At 49.3% G+C, this 25,180-nt stretch overlaps 1 protein-coding gene across 7 annotated transcripts in view; it reads left to right on the top strand.

Moving 5' to 3' along the window:
- DENND2B (DENN domain containing 2B) overlaps nt 1-25,180 on the top strand; it is a 185,560-nt gene that overhangs the window by 150,953 nt on the left and 9,427 nt on the right. For all 7 annotated transcript variants that reach the window (XM_084772510.1, XM_084772507.1, XM_084772509.1 and 4 more), the window contains 11 exons: nt 2,652-2,788; nt 9,782-9,933; nt 12,954-13,169; nt 14,036-14,132; nt 14,928-14,972; nt 15,874-16,058; nt 16,905-17,014; nt 17,243-17,312; nt 20,130-20,207; nt 20,726-20,866; nt 24,791-24,939. In XM_084772510.1, the coding sequence (XP_084628636.1) occupies nt 2,652-2,788; nt 9,782-9,933; nt 12,954-13,169; nt 14,036-14,132; nt 14,928-14,972; nt 15,874-16,058; nt 16,905-17,014; nt 17,243-17,312; nt 20,130-20,207; nt 20,726-20,866; nt 24,791-24,939 (1,380 nt within the window). The remainder of the gene's footprint in view (nt 1-2,651; nt 2,789-9,781; nt 9,934-12,953; nt 13,170-14,035; nt 14,133-14,927; nt 14,973-15,873; nt 16,059-16,904; nt 17,015-17,242; nt 17,313-20,129; nt 20,208-20,725; nt 20,867-24,790; nt 24,940-25,180) is intronic.

Raw genomic sequence — 25,180 nt, 5'->3', positions numbered from 1 at the left:
CATGAAGATTGGAGTTCATGTTTCTACCGCCCATGTAAGAACTGGGCATGGTACATGGCAGCTCCAGGTGGTAGGGATGGAGTCAGAACGGGCAGATCCCCTGGAACGTGTTGGTGAGCCAGCCTAGCTGAGTCAGTGAGCTCCAGAGACAAGGCACATGAGAGTGGTGCTCACCTTTACTTAATCCCAGCACTTGGGAGGCAGGCAGATCTCTCAGTCTGAGGCCAATCTGGTCTACTTATAGAGTTTCAGGCCAGCCAAGGCCACAGAGAGTGAGACCCTGTCTCAAAAACAAACAAACAACATGGAGAATAATCAAGGAAGTTAACCATATGTAGCTTAACCATGTCTGATTCCTCACCTACATAAACATGTACATACATGCTCACATAACAAAATAGTAGAAAGAAATAGACTATATTTATCTTGATGAGAGGCAATGTGTTGGCCTTCAACATGGTACCTGCGTAAGATGTCAAATCTACTCTTACACTAGTGAAGGCTTGATCTCACACAGTGTTTGATTATTTAGTTGGGAAGTCTTGGCACAAGACAGAAATTATGAGGCATCAGGAATAAAGTACTTGGCCATGGATATTTGTACATATGAGGAAAGGAGATCAAAAGGCAGAATTCTGAGAAATCCTGGCATTTAGAGGTGGGCATGGTACCACATCTTCAATCCTAGAAGGGTATAGGCAGGCAATCTCTGGTCTATAGAGTTGAGTTCTAGGCCAGCTAGGCTACATAGGGAGACCCTGTCTGAAAATAACAAATGTTAAGAATAGCTTTTTAAAAAAATCCTTAAACCAGGCATGGTGGGACACATCTTTAATCCCAGCACTAGGGAGGCAGAGGCAGGTGGATCAATGTGAGTTTGAGGCCAGCCTGGTCTACAAAGTGAGTCCAAGACAGCCAAGGCTACGCAGAGAGACCTTGTCTCAAACAAACAAACAAACAAACAACAACAGCAACAACAAAAAACCCAAACAAAAAGAATCCTTCATTCAATCCTGAAAAACAGTTGCCAGGGGTATATGAAAACTAGAGCTGATTTGTCATGGGCTTGCAAGAGGATAAAGTGTTGTGTTGGTTGAATGCTGCAGAGGGGCCAGGTGAGCTTAAGAGGATTGTGTAGCTCCTTGACAGGCAACCCACGGCTCTTAAGGTGAGTATTCAATAAAGAAAGAAAAGATGTCATTGAAAGAGGAAGACACTCATGGGTAAGAAGGGCTCTGTCATGCTGCTCTTCTTTCCCCAGGAGACATGAGGGGGAAACTTAGAGGACCAAGTAATGGAAAGACAACCAGTAAGTTGTCTTCTGACTCCACAGTCATGCCTAAAATAAATAAACATAATTAATAAAAAACAAAACCTGGCCAGATGCCATGTCAAATGCACTTCCTTATGTGTCGTCTCCTTGGCCTTCACCGGGAGGGACATGCCTTGGAGAGAGGACTCAGCCAACATCCCAACTTAGATGGGGGGAGACGAAGAAGAGGTGCTGTGGGCTAAGAACCCAAGAAGCTGTGGTTGCAGTTCTGCAGTGTAGGACACTGAAGAAGAGGTCTGACCTTTTTTTTGAGGGTTCAGCCCAACTTGTGTCAACAAACCATCCTGTACCATTTCCTCCACCCCTCTAACAGCCCTGGAGATGTCCTTCCAGTGTTGAGCCCTTACAGCCTGCTCAGAGTCCTTGCTAGGAGACTGTTTGTACTGTCCGTTCCTTTGGAAATGCTAGACTTCTCTCAAGAAGGATGGTTTCTAGGTCTGAGGGACCAGAGTTGTATTGGAAGCCTAGACTCTGGAAGCAGGCAGCCTTGGAAAGTCCTGCCTCAGTCCCTTCAGTCTTCTTGTTTGTAAATGGCACAGTACCTGCCATTGCTTCCCGAAGGCCAATGAGATGACACAAAAACAGATATATTTGACATGGCATCTAACCACATTTTTGTTTTGTTTTTGTTTTTTAACTGATTACGTTTATTTATTTTAGGCAGAGGACAATTTATCAGAGTTGGTTCTTAACTGGGCATTGGTGGTACATGCCTTTAAACTAAGCAATCCAGAGGCAGGGACAGGCAGATCTCTGAGTTTGAGGCCAGTCTGGTCTACAGAGAGTTCTAGGACAGCCAGGACTACATAGAGAGAACCTGTTTTGGAAAATAAAAACAAACCTAAATAAATAAATAGAAAGAAAAAAAAGTTATTTTTCTACACATGAGTCCTAGGGATTGAACTTAGATCATTAGGCATGTTGGCAAATGCCTTTTCCACCATTTTGTTTGTTTGTTGAGACAGCATTTCTCTGTGTAGCCTTGGCTGTCCTGGATTCACTTTGTACACCAGGCTGGCCTCGAACTCACAGTGTTCTGTGTGCCTCTGCCTCTCTGAGTGCTGGGATTAAAGACGTGCTCCACCAAGCCATGTCAGACAGGATGTTTTTAAACTGTGGAAGTTAATTACCTCATACTGGTATTATAAAGGTTAAGCACATTACAGTCACTTAGACTGGGGCTCTTCAGACTTACTTGGCAGTACAGCAACAGATTGGAAGAGCAGGGCCTCTGATCTTTACTGTTCCCCATGGCTGTTACCTGCAACACAGAGGGATCTGGTCCAGCCAAAATGATTCTTGGTGTTGTTATCCACAGAAAATCCTTTGAGTTTGAGGATGCATCCAGTCTCCAATCCTTGTATCCCTCTTCTCCCACTGAGAATGGTACTGAGAGTCAGCCCAAGTATGGATCCAAAAGCACTTTAGAAGAGAATGCCTATGAAGATATTGTGGGTAAGCAATGGCGGAAGTGGAAGAGGTGGGCCTTCCCTGGGGGTATGTAACAGCTACGAGGAGAGATGCGCATAGCCTCACTGGTTAGGAGCACTGGACTCCTTTCCAAGTGGACTCAAGTTCAATTCCCAGCAACCCTATGGCATCCCACAACTCTCTGTAACTCCAGTCTTAGGTGATCTTATGCTTTCGTCTGGCCTCCGTGAGTGCTGTACACACATGGTACACAGATACGCATTCAGGCAAATACTCATGAAATACAAATCAAATCTCAAAATGATGTTTTTAGGATTAAACGAGCTAAGAATATGACACTGACAGATTGGGTGTTCGGTATAAGCCTGTTTTCAGTGTCCTCACGTGAGGGAGTAAATGGGGTCGCACTGATGTGGTCACTGATCCTCTGTGAGAGCTCGGCCATCTTGACCTAGTTCCCTTCCAGAGACCTACTCACACGGCTTTCTGGTATGATTTTTGGGGAGACATGGACATTCTGAGGTGTATCTCAGTTTCATAGATTCTAGAAAAAGACAGAAGATTGCTATGTCACAAAGAACCTTGTTACTTACGGCACAGCAGGCAGCATGAGCCCCATTTCCCTCAGGCTCCCTCTCCTTGGCCACAGTGGCATGAGGCTTTGTGAAGGGGGCCCCTTGGTAAAGGTTTCAAGCACCGAGTCTGTGTTCCCACATTTAGAAGGTACTGGGTTGTTTGTTTTGTTTTGTTTTTTCAAGGACTTCTAGTAACTCTGTTCAGTCTTTGTCTTTCTGGTCAGGAAACAGATTGCTGGGCCACACACTGTCTTCACCTTCCGGGGTTGTTTTCCATATACACCTGAAGAGTACAGAGTCACAGTGCAGCCCTGTCAAGAGTTGCCTTCCAGCAGTGGAGTAAGCGTGGTGTTAGCAGCTTCACTTCAGGGTCTGCAAAGGAGTGGACAGCACAGTCTTGTGTTTGGTGTATTTGGGGTATTTTTGCTTGTGAGACAGGTCTTTTGCTGTGCAGCTCAGGTTGTTAACCCGGAACTCTGAATCCTTCTGCCTTAGCATTTCAAGTACCAGGATTATAGGCAAGTGCTACCATCTGGCTATTTTTTTATATTAATTTTAGTTCTATCCTTATCCTCTTCTGGGACAGGGGAGGCTTTGATTTTGTGTGAAATGTGTCTCTGAACAGATGTACAAAGCAGGGAGAAACAGTGAACTGTCCTCATTTTAGTGTTTTGTCTTGTTCTATCTCAGGCCTTGAATTAGGAGAACATGATCTTAATTAACATTAGAGAGGGTAGTGGCCACAGTAGAGAGAACCTTCCAGAGTCTTCAGATAAGACAATCTTATGAAGAAGGGGCCATCTAATTCCCCATTTGATCTGTGCCATTTCTTTATAGTTTTCTCCTTAATATTTTAGTTTTATTTGTTTTATGTGTCTTAGTGCTCTGCCCACATGTGTGTATGTGTGCACCATGTGCGTGCCTGGTGCTTCTGGAAGTCAGAAGAGGGCATAAGATTCCTTGCTGGGAACAGAACTCTTGCTTTCTGCAAGAGCAGCAAGAGCTCTTAACCACTGAGCTATTTCACTAGCCCCTATCGTTTCTTCTTTACCAGTTACTGGGCTAGTGGTTTTTGCAATTTAGTAGCCATATTCAGACCCACAGACATATTGCTTGCCTACGTATGGGGCATATAACATGGAAAAGTGCACTGCAGCAGTGAGACTGCAGGAATAAGCGCCCTCTGACAACAGGAAAGACTGGGGAGCGAAGCCTTTGCTCTACTGCTTGCGAAGTGACAGCGCTGTACAACTTTCATCTCCAGTTCATCTATCAGAGAAGCGTCTTATCTTTTCACACAGATGCAGTATCCTAGAATGGAAGAAAGTTTCTAATGAGTAAGGAGACAGCTCTGTTGCTCCATCTTTCTGTCCTCATCCCACTTCCTTGCCTCCTATCACAGGGTCTTTTCCAATTGGCAGAAATTATACTGTTATCAATTTTGCTCAGGGCTCTTGGGAGTGTCCATTATGACTGCTGTATGATGGCAGAAAGCTGTAGTTTTTCTATTATCCTTAAAGCACAACTGGCAAGAAGAACTGTGATCCTTACTGTTCTCTTACAAGCCTTGGGAGGCCTTTCTGTGCTGCCCAGGATTACAAGGGTACGTATGTTCTTACAGCAACTCAACTAAGAAGAGAGAGGTGGAACCCTCCCCCCCCCCCCCCAGCCTTCCCAGCCCTCCCACACACCAGTTCATGATTCAAGACCCTGTTTGGGAGGAAAGTTTTAGAGATAGTATCTTGGGCACAGACCTAGTTCCTGGGCCTTCTTAGAAGAGGAGGGTGTCTGCCTCTCATGTGCTCAGGAGACTCTTTTCTACTTTGGGATGTTACATAAGGAGACAAGAAATATGGGGGCTGCTTGGTTACGCCTCAGATGGATGCGGTGAAGCTAGGGGAAGTGCCGTACATGGAGAAGTTGGGGCTGTACATCTTCCTTAATCATGCACCTAACTTTTTAATTCTTGGAGCCTTGGGAAGAAGGAAGGGGGGTACATAGGAAAGAGGGTAAGACAGTGACCCAGACACTGATTTCGGGTGGAGGTGGCTTTAAGAGACTGTTAAGACGATGCCCTGGGTGTATTTTTTGTTTTGTTTGCAGCTAAGTCTTATGACCTAACCAGATGGCTAGAGGCAAAAAATAAAAGGGAAAATAGTTCTGTTAGACTCTGGTTCATTTTACCTCTACTTTCTTCAAAGAGATTCAAGAATGTGAGAACCTTCCAGAGCTCTCTTGTTGCTGAACTTTGAAGGTCATTTTCATTTTTTGCTTAGGACTGATCAGTGGGTCTTGACTTACAGGAACCTTGGTCTTACCCAGCCTCTGCTTTGTAGGATTAAGGCTCTTTCTGGTTCCAACTGGATTATCCAGCTTTGTGGTGCTTCAGGTCAACTGGAATAAAGGAAGCTGTATTCTGGGCATATGATGGTGGATCTATGAGGGAAGCAGAGAGCACCCATGCTAAATCTATCTTAGGTACCACTATTTGGGCTGGCATTGCTGGACTGTTACAGACTGTAGCCCAGAGGCCCAGAAGAACAGGGCATCTCTGTCAGCAGCAAACATGAGCAGGTCACTTGGGAGAATTTACTGGCTTCCTGCCCACATCAGGTGTGATGCCTACAGGGTTCTGGGTGGGATACTCCAGAAAGTCTGAGGTCTCAAAGCCTACTAATTTTCAGTAGTGGGGTTCAAAAAGAAAGCTGTTGCCTTGCTCCCTGAAGCTGTTAACTTTTGTCTGTCTGACTTGGCATTTGCTCTTGGAACATGTGTGTTGCTCTATACAGCCAGCTGACTTCTGAGCCTGACAATGGAAAGTGCACCTTAGGAAGCAGCTTGCTGAGGAGTGATGGAGGGTGGCCCTGCCTGACCAAGGAGATTCTTCCTCCTATCAGTTACCTGAGGCCTAGTGAGAGCTTCCAGGATATTGGGACTTCAGTGGGATACAAGTCAGAAGAGAGCCAGCGGGTCTTGCCAGTAAAGCCTCTTCAGCTTCTACCCTGCCTTCTGTCATTCACCCAGAGGCTGGGTAACATCGGGAACCTGCTAGCATGGATGGTGCAGCAGAAAGCAAAGCAGCCAAGAGGTGTGGCGTAGAGAATGGTGCCGCAGGCTGTGGGGAGTGTGGGTAACAGCAGTCCTGAAGGGGACTAGCCCGCAAGCCTATTTTCCCTCCTGTGTGAGGGAGTGAGAAAGGCGGACCTAGAAGAAACAGCTAATTGGAGCCAGAGGATGGCTAGGAAGGGCAGCTAGAGCCCTGAGGTGTGTGTGCAGTCCAGGAAGCCTGGGGTGTTATGGATGCCCTGGATGGACACACTCCTCTCTAAACTGTTACTCTGGGTTATGAAAGAATGGAGGAATGAAGAAAGCCGTTTTCCTGTGTGGCAGCCCACAGAGCTGTAGGGAGGAGTGGGGCTAGCGCCTGATGGCTCCCTGAAAAGAGCACAAAGCAGCAGTGAGTGAGGATGCCTCTGGTCCTTACCTCGTCAGCCACGCTGGGTGAGATAGGGCTGCTCCGAGACAGTCTTGGCCTTACCACCCTGTCACCCTTTAAACGCTCCGGGGATGTCTTAGGGAAGCCACGTGGCCAGGGTTGCAAGTGAAAGCCTGTGATCTGTCCAGATCCCCATCTCACAGAAGGTACCTGGCAGATTGTCCCCTTAGGTCTCCACTCAGCTCTGACCTCTTCAGCTTTCACTGTAGGGTGCCCTGAGCACTTCGTCCCAGTCTCTGCTTTAGTGCTTACTTGCTTTCGGCAAGTTCCATTTATTGGCTCTGGAGCTCACCATCTCCTTGCTGTCTGCCCATCCGTACCTCTAGGCATCTTTCCTGCCTGCAGAGATGATTTAGAGTTCATCAGTGAAACAGTTCAAGTCGCCGGGACTGGATGGCAAGTGGGTTTGGACTGGGAGGCACAGCATAGTGATTAGCGGGTTACTTAGGTTAGAGAGGACAGAAGCTGGCACCGGGGCTGGACGGGAAGAACAGGCACCTGAGGCCTCCCCGCAGGGGCAGTTCCAGCGTACAGAAGCTGGTGCTCTCCAACCGCTCTTCCCCAGGTCATCACCAACGTGCAGCCCGCTGCGCACCCCCTGTTTCTCTGGGCCTCCATCTCACACCTTTTTCTTGGAGCTCTGATTCTGGGGAAAGAAGGAAGGAGAAAGAGAATAGAAGGATTGAGGGGGGGGAAAAGAATTAGACTTAAGACTCAGACCTCAGACACTATTAGGAAGTTTAAAAATACCTGAAGCTCAATTGTGGGAGTTAAGGAAACAGTTCCGTCCGTCTCTCTTCTGTACCCATTCTCCCCCTCCCTTCCTCGCTCCCTCGTTCCCTTGTCCCCTCCCTCCTCATCCTTGTGGGCATTTGATAATGCATAGCAGTTTTGGTTATAACTGAGGGAGGCTAACACCAAGCTAGTGTTAAAAGGCCATAATTGTAGTAAATGTCCTATAAACAGTCAGCTCATCGACCCCAAATGTCAGCTGCTCAGAGGACCTTTGATGGAAAGGGATTGAAATGGATCCTCCTATAGCTTGGAGATAATGAGGATTCTGGCCAGTCACTTAGTCCAAGACAATTTGAATGAGTATGAAATAAATATAAACAAGTATTTCCCCTGCCCCGATCTGGACAGCAATATGCCGGTCCTATTTTACAGATGAGGAAGAATTGTGTCCTGGCATTCTTCTGTTCTTCGTCCCCTTCACCTCTCAGCCTTGTAGGATATTTGTTAGGTAGGGACCAAGAAGTAGTAAATCACCCCACTCCCTGCTGAAGTATTCATCACGGTGGAGTGGGCTGGAAAAAACACACAGGGGATGCTGGGTGAGAGATCTGGCTTCTCAGGCAGGGCCCCTGGGCCAGCTTTGCTTAGTCAGGGCCCTGGAATGGAGGAGAGTCATTTTAATGGCATGGCTGCTACAGGAAAAGATCTGTTCCATCGCTGGGGACCATGTGGTGTTGGGAATCATTTAATCCAGGCCCAACTCTTTTCCTGACCCATCCTTGACTCATAAGTTTACAGAGATTTGTATTGCTCCTGCCGCAGTCTGGTTCCTCACTCCCCCACGTCTGTACAGGCATTTCCTAAATCCATTGTGGTTTCTTATTTAATAAATAGATGCTACAGTTTAGGAGAACCTTAGGTTCTTGAATCTAAGCATGCTGGGTTTGGTTTTTCTCCTGTTTCTTGTTTAGGGGAATTGTAATCCCAGCAGTCTCTGCTTCCAGTCCTGTAGGAGTGGGGGTAAGACACGTGCAGGCCTCTGTAGGATAGGCAAGGGACTCAGCATTCGCCCAAGCTCAGTCCTGTTCGCACTGCAGGAGCAAATCCTTCCCTTGGCATGCTGGCATGCTAACTGCCATAGAGACCCCAAACCGTGGTACTGGGACTAGGGCAAGAGTACAGAAAGACAAGGGGAGAGCAAGTCAGGGTTGTATTTGTAAGGAGCCTCTTTAGAGCTTGTTACTACCATGATTTTATTGCTGGGATTAAGCCTAGACTGATGAGGCAACATGACTCCTTGGTATTACTGTATGCTAGAGACGCCTCGCCTCGCTGCAGGAGGGTGTAACTGAGGGTGTGTCTCAAAAGTCTTATCATCTTTACAGGCGGGGACTGTGTTTGGGGCTTTCCTGAACTTTCTGGTAGTATCAGTATAGTGCCAGCGAGTTTAGAAACTGGCCCTAAGACACAAACTCTCCTCCTTTCTTTTGGCCTAGACTCCTTCCAAGCCTTTCCCACTCCCATGTCGCGGCAGGACAGTCTGCCAAACGGGGGAATCATGAGGATTGTCTTTTTGCTGAGCTTAGCAATAGAGAAGGAGCCGCCATTATGCTGGGGGAGACGGATGGAGCCAAGTGTCCCGAACACTTGCTGTGGCTGTTAGGCCCTCTGGTTGCCTGAGACAAGCTCTCTTCCCGAAAGACTTGGAGAATGGAGGAGTCGGTTAGAGGAGGCACTGGCAAAGCTCTGATCCCTAGAGGTCACAGAGTTCTTTCATGCTCACCCCTGAAGCTGGATCCCCAGGGATCCCCCAGAGGGTTGGGTCAAGGACAGCTGTGGGGTCTCTGAAGGCCTTTCTAGACGTGCTGGTCTCCCGGGGCGTTACCAGCAAACAGCAGGGCTAGAGCTGGGGACGGACGTGTGGCCTCTGCCAGTCTTGTGCAATCCCGAAATGTATAAAGCAGAGGCCAGACGAGGCTGAGCTGAGCTGAACTGGAGGTGGCGGTGGGGGTGGGGGGTAGGGGTTGGGGGGCTTGGCTTCTGGCCTTGGAACCGGGATCTGTTTGTAGCCTCCCGCTGCGGATGGGCAGCTGCATGACTCATACGCTGAAGGGCCAGGCAGAAGTTACTCTGTGCGGGTTCATGGGAATCGTGCTGTGTGTCTCCCTCTCTCACTGTCTCCGGCCTTCTCTGACTTTGCCTCCTCTGCAGGAGAGCTTCCCAAGGAGAATCCCTATGAGGATGTAGACTTAAAGAACCGAAGGGCTGGACGAAAATCCCAGCAGCTGTCTGAGAACTCGGTGGACTCTTTGCACAGGATGTGGAGTCCCCAGGACAGGAAGTACAACAACGCCCCGATGCAGGTAATGCAGTTCCGGCCTAGGCAGTGTGAAGGCCTGTCCTCAGGGCATAGGGTCAGCCTTTACTTATGTTCTTGTCCTGTGTAGCAGTTGACAGAGGAGGTTGCCTCAGCAAAGAGCTGTGCACTCAGGGTTTTCTGCCATGTTGAAAAGGCTGTGGACAATTGCAGGGTGCCCTTGGGGCATCCTGTCTTGCCTTCTTTTTTTTCCCCCCTCACTGTCTTGAGTTCTAGCAACACAAACCAGGGCCTCACACAGACTCCTCTATCAGTATTCCTTCCTTTGGTGGCAAACAGGAAGACAGGGCCTTCCTTACAGTCTTGACATTCTGCAGCTCTGCCACAAATTATCTTAGGCCTGGTATTTGAGAGCCCATGGCCAGACTTCGAGAGCCAGCCAGTATCAGGAGCCTCTCAGTGTGAGGGCTGTGCTCTCTAGGTGAGTTCAAGCTTTTCTTAGTCTCTTGGAAAAAAGGGGTTGCCTCAGGAAAGAGTTGTGTACTCAGGGACTTCCGCCATGTGGAGACCCTTGTGGACAGGCAGGTAGGATATCCTCAGGGACGCTTGCCTTCCCAGCAATATGTGGGCTCTAACGCCAGTTAGGCTTTATACTGAAAAGCCTCGGTGTTTAAGGGAAGGGGGTGGGTATATATATGGGGGCTGAAGAGAAGAGCGACCTGCTTGGGTATGAGGCCCACCTTGCTGAGCCCTGGTGGCCAGAGCCTAAAACCCCGTAGTCTCCCTGGAACAAGTGAGTGCGGCCAGGCTCGCAGAATCACAAAGCAGAGTAGATTGGCAGGAGAAAATAAGGAGTGTTTGGGATTGGGGAGATGGCACCGTGGCTAACATGCTTTCTGTACAGTGTGAAAACCTGAGTGCAGATTCCGCAGAGCACATGTAAGGCCAGGTGAGGTAGCCTGTGTCTATATTTCCAGTGTCCTATGGCAAGACAGGAAGTGGAGAGGAATCTGCAGCAGCTTGTGTCACCTAGGCTGACAGACTGTATTCTTCAGACCACAAGGCGCATTGCCTCCCACCCCCCAAAACGGGGGGGGGGGGGAGATTAGGGTGCACCTTATGGTCTGATTGCTATCCATTGGGCATCAACGAAGAGGTCACTTACTGATGTCTTCAGTGTGCCAGCGGAGGAGTGCGCGTAGGGTTCAGTGTGTCTGCAGGAATAGAAAGAGGCGTGGGTGGTATCACCAGAATCCCTTGTCACACAGAGCTTGGCCTCCCCAACCCCCCTACTGTACGCGCCATCTGAGCCGAACGCCGATCTGAGCCTGCCAGGTCAGCTTGCTGCAGGGAGCAGGGCAGGGGGAGTGCAGTAAACTGTGTAGCAATAAGGAAGCTCTAGCTACCATTTGTGCCCCCTTTGACTCTACTGGGGCCACATTTTGGGCTTTCCAGAAAACTAGAAAAGTGCTTGAGTCTCTAAATCTTTCCTCCTGTTGAGTTAACACTGTTTAATATTACCATATTTTGTTATATTTTAATAAATATTTTATTATACTAGTACTAATTTGGTTCAGAATATTTTTTCTTGTTTTATGCTCTAAAAACCGGGTGCCTCTTACGGTCAGGTGTGCCCGAAAAATACGGTATGCAGAAGCAAGCAAGAGACCCTGGCTCAAACAAAGTGGAAGGTGAAGATCAACACCTAAAACTGTCCTCAGCCTGCACCTGTGTACACACTCACATTCAAACAGACATGCACACATTTGCACGCGCGTGCACGCACACACATCCACCATGCACACTTTCAAAATGACAAAAACAGGCTAGAGAGCGGTTAAGAGCACTTCCTATTCTTTCAGAGGATCCAGGTTGGGTTTTCAGTACCCACATGGCAGCTCACAACCATTTCTCACTCCCAGTTTGAGGGGATTTGATGCCCTCTTCTGACTTCCACAGATGGCAGACACACATGTGGTGCCCATATGCACATAAAATAAATAACTCTTTGAAAAAACAGCAACAACAATAAAGAAGTGTTTTAGTAATGGAGTGAAGGAGAGAGAGAGAGAAGAAAGCTGAAAGGCCCAAAAAATTTTTGAGACAAGCTTATTATGGTCTTGTCCAGAGTGCCAGGATTCAGGAAAAGCAAGGACAGTAGGGAAGCAGGCTGTCTCTGACCTCCCCAAGTAACTCTTTAAGTGGACACATGCAAGGACCCAGATATTGTATAGTGTTGGACAGAAAAATACATGAATATTTTTTTCTGACTTTGAACTCATGTGGTGGTTTTGATAAAGCATCTGTCTTTCTGGTGTACTCTGTTCACATAGGCGTCCATTGGATTTTTATTGCTAGACTGATTGGCTTGGAAAAGATGTTGGCAATAGAAGGGAAAAGGGATTTGCTGAAAAGTGAGGAGAGGCAGATTGAGACAAAACTTGGGGATCCTCAGGAGGTTCCAGCAGTCCCACTATCAATTAGCCAGTTAGGATTTCTATTCTAAAGAACATGAGCTGTTTATTGGGGATACACGGGGCCAGAGAACGAGGCAGCCCAGGATGGCATTGGTGAGAGGGAGCCACTTGAGTGTGACATGTGCCTTACTCTACTTTGGTGGCCACAGCCCAGGATCTCTGTTCACTGGAGGAAGTAAGCATGGCCAGGCTGGCGGGATCACATAGCAGAGCAGGCTAGCGGGTAGGTTGTGGCCTCTTCAAGCAAAAGGCTTCAGGACTGCAGAGGTGGAAAGACTGGTTCTTTCATCCACAGTCACTAATCTTCCTGATTTGTCTCCTCCTTCTACTTAATAGATGATCTCAAAAGCCTTTGTTTTATTCTTTTCTGGAAGAAGTAGGGAAGCTTTCTTTGGGGAAGCAAATATTTAATTTAGCCCTTACCTGAACAGTGAACAGCTAAGGTCTTAAAAGAGGAAAGCCTAGTATATTGAATTTCCAGGAGGGAACTGGTGAGAGCTGAGGACGCCAGTCTTTTAGCCTCTGTTGCCAGCAGATGGATACTGACATTTATGGTAGCCCCTCTCTCATATCCTGTCTCCCATGCCAGCTGTCCCTGAAACCCAGCAGCCAGTCCCTGCGCAGTGGGAACTGGTCAGAAAGGAAGAGCCATCGTTTGCCACGATTACCCAAGAGGCATAGCCATGATGACATGATGCTGCTGGCTCAGCTGAGCCTGCCATCTTCACCCTCCAGCCTCAATGAGGACAGCCTCAGCACCACAAGTGAGCTGCTGTCCAGCCGCAGGGCCCGTCGCATTCCCAAGGTATCCTTCCCACATTAAGCCCAGGGAGCTAGGCAGGTGGGCGGGCAGGCAACTAGCTCTGCTCTGGCCTTCCTTCCTTCCTCCTCTAATCTGGGCTGCTTCCTCAGTTCCCCTGAATAACCGAGGACCTCCTTTCCCCTGGTCTCTTCCTTATCAATAAGAGTGCACTAACTCCTTCTCAGTCCTGAGATGTTAGGGGGAAGGAAAAGACTAGCTGAGATTCCATTACCCGGTGTGATGGATGAGTTTGGGCTTTTGTGCACAGAAACATCTTTAGCCTTTCTGGGACCAAAAGATTCAGTTCTTTATGTGTCTTGAAATCAAACAGCTTTCAGCAATGATTTGCACATGTGTCCATGTGGCCGGTCCTCAGCCCAGAGCAGCAGGATTTAGCTAACTGGTATTTTTAGCTTACAAACAATGCTTGGGTATATTGAGAATTTAGCTTCTTCCTGCCAGGCCCCAGGTTATGGCCCCGAGAGGAAAAGCTAGAATCTTTGTTCCTGTTTTTATATCTGAGAAGCTCTTTGTCTCAGTTGGTTTGATGGCTCTTGGGACCCAGGAGCTCCCATCCTGTCTAGGTTGATCACAGTTCCTTCCTTTGGGGAGCTAAGTTTAGTGCCCTTGTCTGGGGGCAGGAGCCCACTCCTGGGGCACAGGGTAAATGGAGACTCGCCACACATGGCTGGTAAGCCTCCCTTGGTGTCATTTCCATGGGAAGAGCAATGCTGGACCCAGCTGGACCAGGGCAGAAAGCTCTTGCACCCCTGTAAGGGAAAGAATGGCCTCATAATTTACTTCCAATGGCAGAAGGGGCAGCTGGCATTAGAATTACCTCACCTTCTCTGTTCCCCCCCCCCCACCAGCTTGTCCAAAGAATTAACTCTATCTATAATGCCAAGAGAGGAAAGAAGAGGTTAAAAAAGCTGTCAATGTCCAGCCTTGAGACAGCATCATTGAGAGGTAGGTGCTGTTATCTAAGCTGGGTCACCTTTGGGGGTGTTCATAGACATGAATAATGGGGAGAGATTGACTTTTATTTACCTCACATGGATAGTAATGGGATCCATCTACCTTCTAGAAGGGTAGCATTCTTCCAGAAAATGGCCACATAAGTGGGAAGGCCCAAGAGGAAATTAGCTCAGGGTTTCCTTCAGACTTCAGGCTGTGAGGCCCTGAGTTAGGACATGTGGGAATCTGCTTTGGGCAAAAGAAAAGGCCAGACTTACTGAGCACTGTGGTCTGTTTTCCATTTCAAATCTTGGACTGTGTAAGACAGGGCCTTTGTATTACAGTCATTTAGGCCTCTCTGCTGGCTCAGCCTTCAACTCAGGCCCTCAGCTTTACCCAGAACAGCGGTGGGTAGGTGTTTGCATATAGATTAACACCTGAGGCCTGATCTCTGAGGTATCCTGGTCACCAGCCACTCACTTCCTAACCTCGTAGCAGCCCAGATGAGGTTAAGATCTGTTCCTCATGAGAAACGTTGGGAGACAGGCAAGATAGCTCAGCAGATAAATGCACTCGCTGCCAAGCCTGGTGACCCAAGTTTGAACCTCAAAACCTGTGTGGTAGAAGGAGAAACTCAAGCTCTGCAAACTGCCCTCTGACCTCCATATGAACATGGCTACATGCATTACCCCCCCCCCCCCAACACACACACACTGAGTGTTTTAAAAAAAAAAAACTTTTTTACAATTTGGGAGGTAGAGTCGCCAGGGCCCCAGCCAGTGTCAATGCCTACTGTTACTTTTCCAGATGAGAACAGTGAAAGTGAGAGTGACTCTGATGACAGGTTCAAAGGTAAGGCAGACACCCTTCCCAAGCCCCAGGGAATCAGCCCTTCCCTCTGCATGCCTGGGTGCCCCCCCCCCCCAGATGGAACATCCCACTGAGCAGGGGGTTGTGGAGAAACTCCTTCTTCAGGCTCAGCCCTTCAGTGTTAATCCGAATGCTGGTCTCCCAACGCCAAACTTAAAGCTGTTGACTTTGTCCACCCTTCCCAAGCCATTGTCCATGGAAACTGGCTACTAGGTTTGCTTCATAAATATTGTGACTCTGTGGGGGGGGGTAGGGGGGTTCAGATTATGATCAACTCTTTTGGTTGCAAGAATTGTGCCATAAACTGAGGAAATCATCCTGGAAACCGTGAGGCCACCTGTCTTTCCTGTGTCTAGAGAAGAGACTGAATAGGTTCCTGGACCATCAGTGTTTCAGATCACTTGGCCAATCGCTGTGTTTTCTCTGCTGGGAAACCCTGCTTAGATCTTCCTTGCATGAGTAGAGAATGTGGGAGCTTGCTCCCTCCTCCCTCCATGGGTACCCACGCAAGTTGACTTTGGACTTTGAGACAGAGACACGAGATCTAACTATAAGGACTCCAATTAGGGGTTCAGTGATAAAGCCATTTTTTTGTTTTTTGTATCTGCTAGTGGTACATCCGAAGGCAAGCCTGGCCTAGGCAGTCCTGTAGCCCCAGCGCAGCTTCCAGAGGAACCAGGAAGATCAGGGCACCAGCTCCTTGCGTTAGTACAGCCATTATGTAGGTTCAGATACCAATACTCACGTTCTAGACCTACCTTGGGGAGAACGTCAGATAAGACTTAGGCACGTAGAAGTCACCCAGAGATGGAGCCACAGGCCAGGGGGATGGCGGTGACGGGGAGGTCTTTGAGCGGCCAATCTAATGTGAGCTCTGCCCCAGCCCACACACAGCGCCTGGTCCACATCCAGTCCATGCTGAAGCGAGCACCCAGCTATCGCACACTGGAGCTGGAGCTGCTTGAATGGCAGGAGCGGGAGCTGTTCGAGTACTTTGTGGTTGTGTCTCTCAAGAAGAAGCCATCTCGGAATACCTACCTCCCTGAAGTGTCCTACCAGTTTCCCAAAGTGAGCATGCCTGCCTGCCCTGCCTCCCTTCCCTGCACTCTTCTGCTTGCTGGCCCATCTGGGAGGAGGAAATATTCCTTCCTTAGTTTCCCCCGGTGACTGTACCCCTGAGCCCATTATTGTTATTATTTATTTATTTGTTTGTTTGTTTATTTATTTTTGGTTTTCCGAAGCAAGGTCTCTCTGTGTAGCCTTAGCTGTCCTGGACTCGCTTTGTAGACCAAGCTGGCCCCTGCCTGCCTCTGCCTCCCTGAGTGCTGTCAGCAGCTTTGTTAATGGATAATTCATCCATTCAGGTTTACAGTTCACTGGCCTTTAGTGTGTTCTCGGAGTCGCAGCCATCCTACACAGTTTGAGAACACGTTTATCATCTCTTAAGGAATTCCCCCTACTCATAGCAGGCAGTCCCTGGCCTCACCCACTACTTTGTGTCTTAGTGCCCCTCTGCTCAGCAGCAGTCTGGCCTCCTTGTAAGCCACAGGTGTCTCTGCTCTTCATGTTTTCAGTGTTCTGTCTCCTGCTGTCTTCCTGGCTGCTGGCTCCTTTGCACTTTCAGGCAGCAGAAGTGACCCCTTGCTGAGGTCTTTTCAAAAGCCCTGTGCAGTTTTTCTCTTGCACACTTCTCTTTCACGTCTCTTTGCATGTCTCATTGGAAGCACCCTCTGAAATGTTGGTTCCCTCACTCTCCTGATCAGAATGTGCAGGGTCTGAGATGGATCTTGTCCACTTTGTTTGCATCCATAGCCAGCACACAAGAAGAGATGCTTCTCGGCCTCTCTGTCCCTACTACTCCCTGGGTCCTTGTCACCTTTCAGTTACGTCTACCCATATTCCTCTTCCCTGCAGCTGGACCGACCCACCAAGCAGATGCGGGAGGCAGAAGAAAGGCTCAAAGCTATTCCCCAGTTTTGCTTTCCAGATGCCAAGGACTGGCTCCCTGTGTCAGAATACAGCAGGTGAGGTCTAGCCTGGTCTAGCTGTAGGAGGGAAGAAGACATAGACTCATTCGGGGCTTGCCCTAGTCTACTTTTTTTTTTCTTCTTCTTCTTCTTTCAGCCCACTTTCTTAAAGTAACCTGAGTCTCTGTCTCACACCTGAGATGGCAGTCCCTGTTTGGGGAGCTGTGTGCTGAGTCCTCTTCATAACTTCTTTGATGCCAGACCTCTCCCTTTTTCCTGTTTCAGTGAGACCTTTTCTTTCATGCTGACGGGAGAAGATGGTAGCAGGCGCTTTGGCTATTGTAGGCGCTTACTGGTGAGTACGACCGTTCAGTTCTCAGAGGTTGGGGGGAGGGGAGGGCCAGGCATTTGTCTAGCTCTGTGTACCCTTCTGCGCATTAGCCTGTGGTCTGCCGAGCCTGCCCCCGTTACATGGACTTGCTCAGTTGAGGGACTCCTGGGTTCAGAGTAGCCTATCTGATTGGACCCTGGGACCTAAGGTTATACAGAATAACAGAAGGGATGGATCACCTTGTGCTTGGCTGTTACATCAGTTCCGCTTTCTGGACTTTTCTTTGTATTCTTTTTCCATGGCTTGTCAGCTTATATTGTTGACCTCTTAGTTATAATCATGTCACCCCCACAGTTTATATTTGCTTATTCATCCGAATAGGTACAGCACAACCTTGCTCACCCCACACCTGACCAACCCCATGTTGGGAAGAACCCTGTCCATGGTCTGCTAGTGCTGCAGTGAGCAGGGGCAGAGATGCACATCGCCTCTGGGATTCTTGAGGAAATATTTTTAACTTAGGGGAAAGACACTGGGTTTTGAAAATAGAAACTTTTTTTCCCCCAAAGAACAATCTCTGCTTCTGTCATTCCTGGGAAAGGGGTTGCTATAGGGGCCACGGAGAACCAGAAGGAGAGCAGAGCTCAGGGCCTGTCTTCCATTTCATTCTCCTCCAAGGCCAGTCACTGGGTTTCCCACAATGTTCTTGGTTTCCAGACATTAGTAGGAGAAGGCCTTGTAAGCTAACAGCCTAGGAATAGATGGGGGAAGTCCTAATGGAAGAGTCCGTCCGTCCACAAGCATGCATCGTACCCCTATTGTAGGTCAGACCGTACACTAAAGTACACAAACACAAGTGCAGCACGTCTCCTACCCTCAGAATCGGGAGCTACTCTAATAGAGGAGACCAGCCTTCAGCGTTGAAGGGAAGGGCTGTGGAAGTTTGCTTAGGGTCTGTCGTGTTCCAGGAGAGATGCTTCATTGAATATATGTCCCTTCTTTTTAAATCTTCCTGATAGCCTGACCTGTAGATTAACATTGAAACCGCAAAGTGGAATGACTTGCCCAAGGCCACATAGCAGTGAGGCGCGAGCCGGAGCTGACTCCCAAGTCCTTTATCACAAGCCTGGCATTCTTGGCTCAGCCGCCCCCACTCCCCCAGAGGGTGATCTAGGGAGAAAAGGATATTTGGATATTAAAGGCCTAGTGTACTGAGGGACAAGGGAGGGGTCCAGATGCCAGGCTGGGAGCCAGGCAGAGGCCAACATGTGCCTGGGTCCCCAGGGCCTAGGGAAGAACATTCTGAAGGCTGCGGTGGACAGCACGTGGATGGGACAGAGCTGTGCTCTTTTGCAGGGGGCCTGCTGCCCCCAGGGAAGAGCATGTTTGTCCTGGCGCACTCAGAGAGGGCCTGGGCTGGGTCCCTGCCAAGGGGGCTGGCACTGGCTCGGCATTCCTGCAGATTGGACACAATGATTCTAACCCAAATCCCACATACTTGATTTAATCACTTGGGCTTTAGGGGAGGTGGGGAGTGGGGGAGGGAAAGAGAGAGGAGTAAGTTCCCAGCCTAATATGGACAAAACAGATTCTGCCTTCTCTTTAGATCTGTGACTGTGGCCAGCAGGTCTGGAGACTGAAATAGCGCCATCTGCATTTGCTTAGCAGCCTGCGTGCGGGGGCCAGCACCTGCTATTCCGCTCCCCCCTCGCTGGGCCTTGCCAAGCCAGAGGTGGCCATGCGGTCCTGCCAGCTTTCTGCTGGAGAATGGACTAACCCTAGTCTCCTTATGGGGCTCCAGCCCTGGGGTGCTCACAGTATCTGCCTCTTTCTTGTGTCTTTTAAAGCCCCTGTCCTTTTTTGTTCTCTTTCACGTCATAGCGTGCCTCTCTCTTGTGTCTCTGTGTTCCTTTCCTTCCTTCCTATCAGAAAACAACATGCTTTGGAGGTGAGACAGCACGAGGAAGGGCAGCACAGACTCCCGGCTACAGCTCTCTGCCTGTGCACGCTTAGGCAATGGCTTACGCTTCACGAACTCAGCTGTGTCGGCTGTAAATTGGGCGGTAACGCTGCTCTCATACTCTTTGTGCATCTAGTACCTAGGCTAGGACTCTGTTACAGGAAACATTCAATAAATACTCATTCTCTTCTCTTGTTTGTTTACATTTTGCCTTCCTTGGGCATGTATCAAGGGAAGAAAAGACCTATTTTTGCAGAGTGTCCCTTGGGATGGTGGGAAGGGGGACATAAGATCACATGTCTTGTTCCTAAGGGTGTCCATAAGCCCTTATTGGAGGCTGGAGGGTAAGAGCACGTGTTGGTCTTGCAGAGGCCTCAGACTTGATTCCCAACACTTACGTGATGGTTCACAACCACCTGAAACCCCAGTTTCAGGGGAGCCAATGCCCTCTTTTCCTGGGCACCAGGAACACGTACGAACATGCAGCAAAAACAAACATGAAATAAAATGAGTAAGTCAAAAAAAAAAAAAGATTGAAACTTTAAAAAATGTCACAAGTCCTTCTTATCATCACATCCTTTGGGGTAGCATCTTTAGGGAAATAAATCCACAAATCACCCTGGAACCTCTGCCCTGCTGCTGTGTCCTCTGCCAGTCACTGTCTGCTTTCCTAGGATAAAGGATGAGCCTACCTGGAGATTGGCAGGAGATAGGGTCTGCCCCTGGGAGTGGTGCCCTTTCTTTGGGGTTCTGGTTGAGTTTAGAAGATGTTTAGAGTCATACTTGGAGGGACTGCACTTAATGCTCAGTTCCTAGGTAAAAGGAGCCAGATGTGGTATTCATACATTTTCTGTCTCTCCCTTTCTCCTCTTCCTCTCTAGCCAAGTGGGAAAGGGCCTCGGTTGCCAGAGGTATATTGTGTCATCAGCCGCCTAGGCTGCTTCGGCTTGTTTTCCAAGGTAAGAGACGCTGTCTTCCTCCCCCATCCCACAGTGACAGCTCTCAGGGGAGCATCTGCAGCTAGCCTAGATGAGAAAACCACCTGCGTGAGAGACGGCACAAGAGAGGGTATGCAGAGCAAGTAAAAGCGGGCTCTCGGATTCCTGTGTTCCCAAGTCTCGCTTACTGCCCAGCTGCCTGGTATTTCCCCACTGCTGTGTCAATAGGGTCTGCTCTGTAGCAGCCTAGCTGGGGCCACGGACGCTGGAGTCCTTGGAGAAGCCAGGGGTGCCCCCAGGAAATGGTTTCACGGGTGCTATTTCTTTTGCCCCACTGTTCCCTTCTTAGGGACTAAAGCAGTGAGGGAACTGAATGGTCACGTAGAAACAGGAAGGGTACAGAGACCCTGGCAGGGCAGCTTTCCTGTCTCCAGGCTTCTACCCCAACCCAGCGAGAGCCCAGGCTGCCCTCTTCTGTCCCAGAGGTGGGGAAGGCAGCTCCCAACACTTTGTCTCTGGGCTGCCGGTGACGGGCACAGGTCCTGGATGAGGTGGAGCGCCGGCGTGGGATCTCAGCTGCACTGGTCTACCCCTTTATGAGAAGTCTCATGGAGTCGCCCTTCCCAGCCCCAGGGAAAACCATCAAAGTGAAGACATTCCTGCCTGGTGCTGGCAATGAGGTAGGGAATCTCTGTTGCTTTCATCTCCAGCCCTGGTCTGGGGCTAGAGGAGAGCCTGGCCAGCCAGAGTGCAGCCTCTGGGAGGTGTAGAACACGGCTCCTTCCTTGCTTATCTTGTCTGTACCCCTAACCAGCAGGAATAAAAATGTGAGCCCTGGAGCTGTAAGTGTTGCTCAATTCTCTTCTGCTAAGGACTTAGCTGACCTGCACCCTGGATTAACTGTGCCCACTGTTCATCTGCTAAGTACTAGTTACGAGCTTTCACAACTGGAGATTATCCCAGACCTTGGATGTAGTCATGAAGATAAAGAGTGACACAGTTCTCTCCTCCAGGAGGTTTTTCTGTTTTGTTTTGTTTTGTTTTTTAACCTAGAAGGGGACCTGTTGTTGAATACTTATAGTTATAAATAGTTAGTTCCTAAGTGTGTGTGAAAAGAAAGAACAGGAGCCCATTAGAATGTATAACAGGGTTCTGCTTTAGGTTAGGGGGCCAGAGAAGGCCTCCCCCAAGAAAGTGCCATTTTACCTGGAGCCGCAGCAATGCATGGGAGGTGGCCAGATGAACTGGCAGAGGGAGAGCGATGGAGGTAGAGGAAGGTTACCGCAAGTGTGGGGACAGCAGGGGCAGGACAGCAGCTGAGGCAGGGCACGTGCTGCTCAAGAAACAAGATCAAGATGAACAGAAGTATGATGAGCAGCCTAGGTGTGTCGGCAAGGACCTACAGGTGTGTCTGCGTGGCCAGATGAAGAATTTGGGGTTTTAGCTGGGGTGGGGGGGGGTGTGGCAGCGGTGCACGCCTTTAATCCCAGCACTTGGGAGGCAGAGGCAGATGGATCTCTGTGAGTTTGAGGCGAGCCTGGTCTACAAAGCAAGTCCAGGACAGCCAAGACTACACAGAGAAACCTTTTATCCAAAAAAAAAAAAAAAAAAAAAAAAAAAAAAAAAACCACACACACACAAAACAAAACAAACAAACAAAAAACCAAAACAACAACAACAAAAAAACAAAACAAAAAAACAAAGCAAAACAAAATTGGGGGTTTTAACTAAAAGAGGATTAATTAAAATTGACTCAAGTGTGTCTTTAGATTCTCCTCTTGTGCAGAAAATGGGCACGAATGAAAACAGGGAAACAGGGCACACTAGAGTGTGGTAGGGAAAACAAAGAGAAATAAAGGGATTCGAAGCAGTCACACCTGGAGTTTGCTTGGAAGTAGAAAGCTTGATAGAGATTCTTCAGTCCAGCCTACAGGCTTCTGTCCTAGGGAACAGGGTGGGCGATGGAGCTGGATCCTAAGATGGGGGCCTGTGAAAGATAAGAAGGAGCGCTCTGTCTTACAATTTAAGTTTGAGGTACCCCTGAGAAGACAGTAACAAAGTACAAAGATAGGGAAGAAATGAAAGCCCAGTCCTGAGGAACCCCAGGGTAGAGGCCCTGTGAGAGAGAGCTGGTAGCCCTGAAGTTGGAAGACAAGAAAAGAGAGGTGGCTGGAGAGATGGCTCAGCGGTTAAGAGCACTGACTGCTCTTCCAGAGGTCATGAGTTCAATTCCCAGCAACCACATGGTGGCTCACAACCATCTGTAATACAATCTAATGCCCTCTTCTGTCCGGTAGCAGTATATGTAAATCTTTTTTTAACAATTAAAAAATAATAATAATTAAAAAAATAAAAAAGAAACGAGGAGAGGAAGTGGCTGAGATGCCAAAGAAAGGGAGCCCTGAGGAATAAGGAGTAATGGACCAGTCAGGTGCTCCCCGAGATGCAGCAAGGTGTGCCGGCAAATAGCAGACTGCAGATGGAACCCATGGTGGCCGGGGTGAGTGGCTCAGGTAGCTAGCTCCTCAAGGGGGCGTGGCTTTGACGAGAACAAGGAAGCAGACAGAAGGTGAAAGTAAACCTAAGTGTGGAGCTGATGAGGAGGCCAGGGTTCCAGGGTGTAGGAAGATGGCTGTTCGTGTGCTGATGGAGTTGGCCCTGCGTGAAGACATTAATAATGCAGGAGGAGGGACAGCCCGCTGTCACCGAGGAGTATGTAGGTGGTGGTCTGCATGGAAGCTGTCTTCCATTAGGAGAGGACGGGGGAGATGGTCGCTTGTACACTCAGGTTCTCATGAGATGGCTCTAGTTTCCTCAGAAAAAGAAAAGAAGGGAGCATCTCAGAGCAAGAGGTAGGAAGATAAAAACAGCTGCAACAGAGTGCAAGGACTGACCTAGGAAACGCAGAGGTGTGCAGGCGGTGGCACGTACCTGTTGACAATTTTCCCGAGAATCTCTACATACCCTAGCATGAGAGAGACTGAGTTGGATGAGTTGCCTGGGGCAGGATAGCTGACCCTTACTTGACACGCCAGCAGCATCCCTGGAGCTCTTCCCTTCTGCTCCGACCACTTCCTAGGCCTGGCTGCCTCTCCCTGACCAGGGCTACTTCCTATTATCTGAGTCCTGGTTTTGCCTGAGAGGCATTTCCTTCTGGAACCCAAGTCTCTCATGCTACAAGACACCTCAGACTCTCTCTAGAAGTGAGCGAGTGCCAGCTTCTCTTCGTACATGTCCTGTCAGCCTTGCCGGCCTCCACTGTGACCTTCTTTCCTGTTGCCAGCCCCAGGCAGCCACACTAGGCTGGTGTCTGATTCCCAGCCCCTAGAGGCAGAGGCAGCATGGACCTCGGGGCTGGAGGCCAGAAGATGAAGAGCAGCATTTATTGGGGCTACTTGCAGGGCTCTCAGGAGGCAAGGCTACAGAGTGTTGTTGTGTCTTCTTTTAGGGTAGACACAGATACCAAGCAGGATTAAAAGTCTCTCTGACATAATTGCGCTATGGCATGCCTTCAGCCCACACCCACTGATCACCTGGGTCATTCACTGGGTCTTCCTGGGGTTCACCACTGTCGGGAAAGGCAGTGCATACAAGTCCTGCAGCCCCCTGCATCCCTGTTGACGTTTTTCAGAACCCAAGGTGGTGAACACTGAGCTAAGAATTCCTTCACTTGCAAAAGCAACAGTGCTTAGGGGACTGGAAGTAACCCAAGGCAGAGAGGTGGGAGCTGAGGCCCTGTAGGTGACGGGAACAGATCCGAAGCAAGAACAGTTGAGGCCCCTGGAGGCCAGCCCCTTGAGGAGGCTTAGCTATGACGCCACAAGGCCGGAAGGGATAGTTTCTTTCTTCTCAGGAGGCCTGCGTACCATTGCTGCCCCACAGATGCTGAGAGTCAGCATTCCTCCTCCTGGCAGTGCTGGGGTGGCTTGCACGCCCTGCCGCCCACCCCATGCCTCCAGGGAAGGGCCGCTGGGAGCTGTCATGTGTACCTTGGAATAGTTCTTAGGTGGGATACTTCTAGGCCTGGCTTCATAACGACAATCCAGGATCCTTGCAAGAGTTTTAGAATAGCCAGATCTTTCCTAATCCTTGGCACAGGGCTTAGGGTGGTAGAGATAAGGGACAGGATGGCAGGGCAGCCTCTGGAAAGAAACCCTTCATAGCAGGAAAAACAGGGGACATGGCAACCAGGACAGCAGCACTGCCTCCCCAGAGATGGACGAGGCCAGAGTCCCTAGCATTCTCCCTGTGGCTTAGAAAGCAGTGGTAGGTTGTGGGGTCTGGTGAGCGTGCTGAAAGAAATGGGAAAGAAGGCAGGAGACTCGTGTAAATGCGGCTGTGTGACTCCCTGCTTCTCCTTACCCGTGGGAACAGTTAACCGTTCTTGCTTTCCTCAGAATCTATGTCTGGCCCTGCAGCCCCGCTGTCCATAGGCTGGTGTTGACTGTGGGGGCAGAACTAGAGTTCAAGGGAAGTGGACACTGGGTCTCCTGCCTCATGAGAGGGTTGGGGAGCCTGGAAGGGGAAGCAGCCTGCAGGTGCTGTGCGTGCAGTCATGGGCTCTCACCTCGCTCCCTTCTGCCACTGCCTTCACTTCCCTACAGGTGTTGGAGCTGCGTCGGCCCATGGACTCCCGGCTAGAGCACGTGGACTTCGAATGCCTTTTCACCTGCCTCAGTGTGCGACAACTTATCCGAATCTTTGCCTCACTGCTGTTGGAGCGCAGAGTTATTTTTGTAGCAGATAAGCTCAGGTAGGACCCAGAGGGCAAGGGAGGAGGGGGGGCCACACCCATTAATGAATTCAGCAAGTTTTTACAAGTCTTGGTGTATCCCACACATTGTGGTATTAGTGCCTGCTTGTGCGTGTGCGCGTGTTGAGGTAAAGATCACGTAAAGAAGGGTTAGCAGACCGATGGGGAGAGCTGGGTAGTAGGACTGAGGACCCAGTTGAGGACTTGGCCCGAGGAAGAAGAGGGACACTTCCTGTGCAGT

The sequence above is a fragment of the Acomys minous genome, assembly GCF_964271855.1.
Source record: "Acomys minous genome assembly, chromosome: 2".
NCBI classification, from domain to species: domain Eukaryota; kingdom Metazoa; phylum Chordata; class Mammalia; order Rodentia; family Muridae; genus Acomys; species Acomys minous.
This window is presented reverse-complemented; position numbering and strand designations above follow the sequence as displayed.